Raw genomic sequence first — 3,516 nt, 5'->3', positions numbered from 1 at the left:
AAAAAAAAAAAAAGAAAAAAGAAAAAGAAAAAGAAAACCTTTTTTGTTTTTTTTGTCAATTTGGATATATATCGTGATATCCTTCTTCCTGAGGCTCATGTCGCTCATATTCGTCCTCTCGGTTTGTCTCTGCAGTGGTTGCTCCTTCCCTTGCAGGTGTTGGATCAATACGGCTAAGTGCTGTTAATCCCCGCATCCAGTTATACCCTCTAGAGACCATACTCCACGTTCGCTTCTGTGTATCGTGGGTCAAGTCTTTAAACCACGTTTGACCTCTCGATCGCCTCACACGATCACAGAATAATTTCTTGCATGTCTCTTCTGCCGCATCACGCATGAAAATTGTCTGCATTAGGGTAGTAAGCGCCTCTGGTGAAGAAACACCATCTAAAGCTCCACGAAGTACAACGTGGGAAAGCAGATGATACAGAATTCCCGCGTAGGGACGCACCTCAAGAAACCAGTCTGCAGTTTCCATCAGAAACTCTGAAAGAAGTGCACTAGGCTCTCCTTTATGTGCTGATATTCCCTCTGACTCGGGGCTCATCTGCTGACCGTATTGCCGCTCTTCTTGTCGTTTATTTTCATACTGTTGTTGCTGTTGTTGTTGTTGCGTCTTCATAGAGGAGAATGGTGGTGATAATGAATCTCTTTCTCGCATGAATTCCAACACACATTCCTCTAGATCCTTATCGAAACGCACATAGCCTTCAATAACACGTTCTGCTAACGTTCTTGAGTTAAGTAGCATACCATAATCAATGTGAAATATAGCTCCACTTGGGTGTACCATAACATTGTCACGATGCCGATCACCAATAGCAAAAATGTAATTAGTTAGAATAAAAAATTTTGCTGAGCAAAGAAAACTTTCCCTAACCCCAGTAAAAAATTTCTTTAAATCCTGTTTCACACTTCCACGGTGTCCTTCCCCTTCAACATCTTTAACTTCTTGTTGTTGTTGTTGTTGCTTTTTTCTTTCTTGTTTTTGTCGTCGTTCTAATTGTATTAGATGTTGCAATAACCGATGATCTCTGTACTTTGTAATAACTTGTTGAACAGTTTGTCCATCCTCTACAAACTCAATAATACCAGAATTAAATGTAAGTGGTATAGCATGATACGTGGGCAAAACAACATGGCCCAACTGCTTGTAAAGTACCCATTGCAAAAATCTTGACATAATACACATAACTTTATCCTTTTCAAGATTTTCTCTTTTGAAAAGAATTTTATGTTTAACGCCTTCTGAATCAATAAGAGGAATCAAAAGAGGTTGTAGATTCGAGTTCATCTTTATAATTTCATTTATTCCTATGTGAGTAATCAATATACTGACGTCAAATGGAAAGAGCATAGGGGCTATAGGAACAGGACTACAACTATCTGTAAAATATTTCTGAGGTACTGGTACATCTGCCGTCACTAATTTAGCATCACGCATACGTTCATGGAACTCTCTACGTATATCTGCTACGTTGAGTTGTTTCGTGTAAAGATCCCATGTTCTCAAGAGATTAAGAAAGGCAAGAGTATTCTTAAACCACTGGTGTTTCTGGGGTCGAATCGTTTTGTCTACAATCATTACGTGTTCCCGGAGTGTATGATAACTTAAGTTATCACGCTGAGAACGTGTTAAAGTTTCTTGATATATCACAAGTGCTAAACCTTGATCTAGTTTAGCAATTTCCATTAATACGGACGTTGCAAAGGATTCACATGACTTCATATCAAATGCATCTAATAAGAGTGGAACTAGAGACTCACAGACGCGATGATCAAGGGATGCAACCGTATCTAGCAAAATTGACTGTGTTATCATAATTCGCATAGACTTAGCAGTAGTATTATCTATTGGGGCACGGTCTAAACACTTCAGCATCTTCACTGCAAAGAACTGCGGTAGCATTAATCCACATGCACGTGTACACAACATGTGCCAATGACTTGTGTGTGGTCGCCAAAAAGATGCACCGGGGTGTCTCATATCTGAAGGGCCCGTCACATTCATTACTGTTGTTTTAACTGCAGTGTAGGCTGCCTCCAGTAGTGATTCATTATTCCAGTCAATAGAAATAAAGAGAAAAAGAAGTGCCTCAGGGTGACCACTAAGGGAATTTACACTATTTGCCAACATTCTTGAAGTATGTGTTGCCACTACAGAATTACAAGAAGTATTCTGGTAGAGTGAAGAACGATAGTCACTGAGGCATAACTCGGCGGCCCCTTTCCATTGTGCATTAATAGACCTCAGGAGAGCTATTTCAGTTAGTGAGAGTCCAGAACGTAGAAATATCTCGCAAAGAAACGCATGTATATTGAGTCTCTCTGCTTTATCATAGCAGTGTTTACAGACACGCCGCATTCGACCCTCCTCCGGCCCACCAGGCTTACTCAGTCTCGCAATGGATCTATCCAACTCCCACGCCGTACACTGTGTACAGATACGACGCCCACAACATCTGCAATGACTTGCACGCACCGCATTAAAAGAAAACGTTGACCACGACGCGAAGGTACCACCACAGACGGGGCACTTCTTTACGGCTTCATCCGCCTCCCACGCGGGGTTCTGAAATGGATGTCGTGCAAACTCTGTGGCGAATTCCTCATCAAAACAAGATTTATCATATACAACAGTTATACCTGGATCAACAGATTGTGTTAAATCATCAACGTATTGTGTGGTTGGAAAGAAGTAACGGTCTTCACGTAACTGTTTACTCCACCGCTGTGCCCAGGAAACGACCATGTTGTTTCGATCATCCGTTATTCCCGCTCCCTGGATCAACGGCTGTTGCTGTAGTTGTAGTATATCTTCTACTCGGACCAAAGAAGAAGTGGTATCTAAGGCAAAAGCAGCTATCACACACCTCCGGAAAGAATCAATTTTAAACAAATCAATGGAGTACCCTTCATGCACACAAGATAACCTAACATTGCATTTTTGTCTAACCTCCTCTTCAAAAATACGCCCAAATTCTGTACAGAAAAAGGGAAGTAAACTCTCCAATTCCAGTCGAGCAACAAGTTCTAATACTTCCATAAACATTTTCCGATTCTCTGTAAGACGACGTATGTGAGCACAGAGTTCGGGCATCTTATTCATCTCCTCCTGTTGTGTAGGGAGGTTAGTAGCTGATACCGCAGGTTCCGTTACTACAGCATCACAAGGTGCAGAATTTGACTTTACATCTTTTTGGTGATACTTTCTGGAAGTCAAAAAAAGAGAACGCTGTGACATCGTCTCATTCTGATAAAGTGTCATCGTTTCCTTTAGCAGCCGTACGGATTCTGCAGTGCCAAAGGAAAGGCACACAGTTGGTCTTAAGAGCAGCTGAAAAAGATAGACGCTATCAGCACAGTCCAGCGAACACCTCGTACCATCACCAAAAATAACATCAACAGCAAGCATATCAAAGTCATGGGATTCATTGGTCATGCTTCCCCTACCACGCATCTTCAATAAAAATTGACTCTATTACACACAAAATATATATATATATATATATATAT

The 3,516-nt window shown here is 41.0% G+C and overlaps 1 protein-coding gene across 1 annotated transcript; it reads right to left on the bottom strand.

Annotated features, from left to right (window-relative positions):
- Window positions 1-55: 55 nt before the first annotated feature.
- TM35_000171310 (phosphatidylinositol kinase) lies at window positions 56-3,442 on the bottom strand (the record flags this gene model as incomplete). Its single annotated transcript, XM_029026210.1, has 1 exon — window positions 56-3,442. The coding sequence occupies one exon, from the start codon at window positions 3,440-3,442 to the stop codon at window positions 56-58; it is 3,387 nt and encodes a 1,128-aa protein (XP_028882325.1).
- Between the last annotated feature and the right edge of the window lie 74 nt (window positions 3,443-3,516).

The sequence above is a fragment of the Trypanosoma theileri genome (genome assembly GCF_002087225.1).
Source record: "Trypanosoma theileri isolate Edinburgh chromosome Unknown TM35_Tth_17_V1, whole genome shotgun sequence".
Classification (NCBI taxonomy): domain Eukaryota; phylum Euglenozoa; class Kinetoplastea; order Trypanosomatida; family Trypanosomatidae; genus Trypanosoma; species Trypanosoma theileri.
The sequence above is the reverse complement of the archived record's forward strand: the minus strand, read 5'-3'. Positions and strand labels throughout refer to the sequence as shown.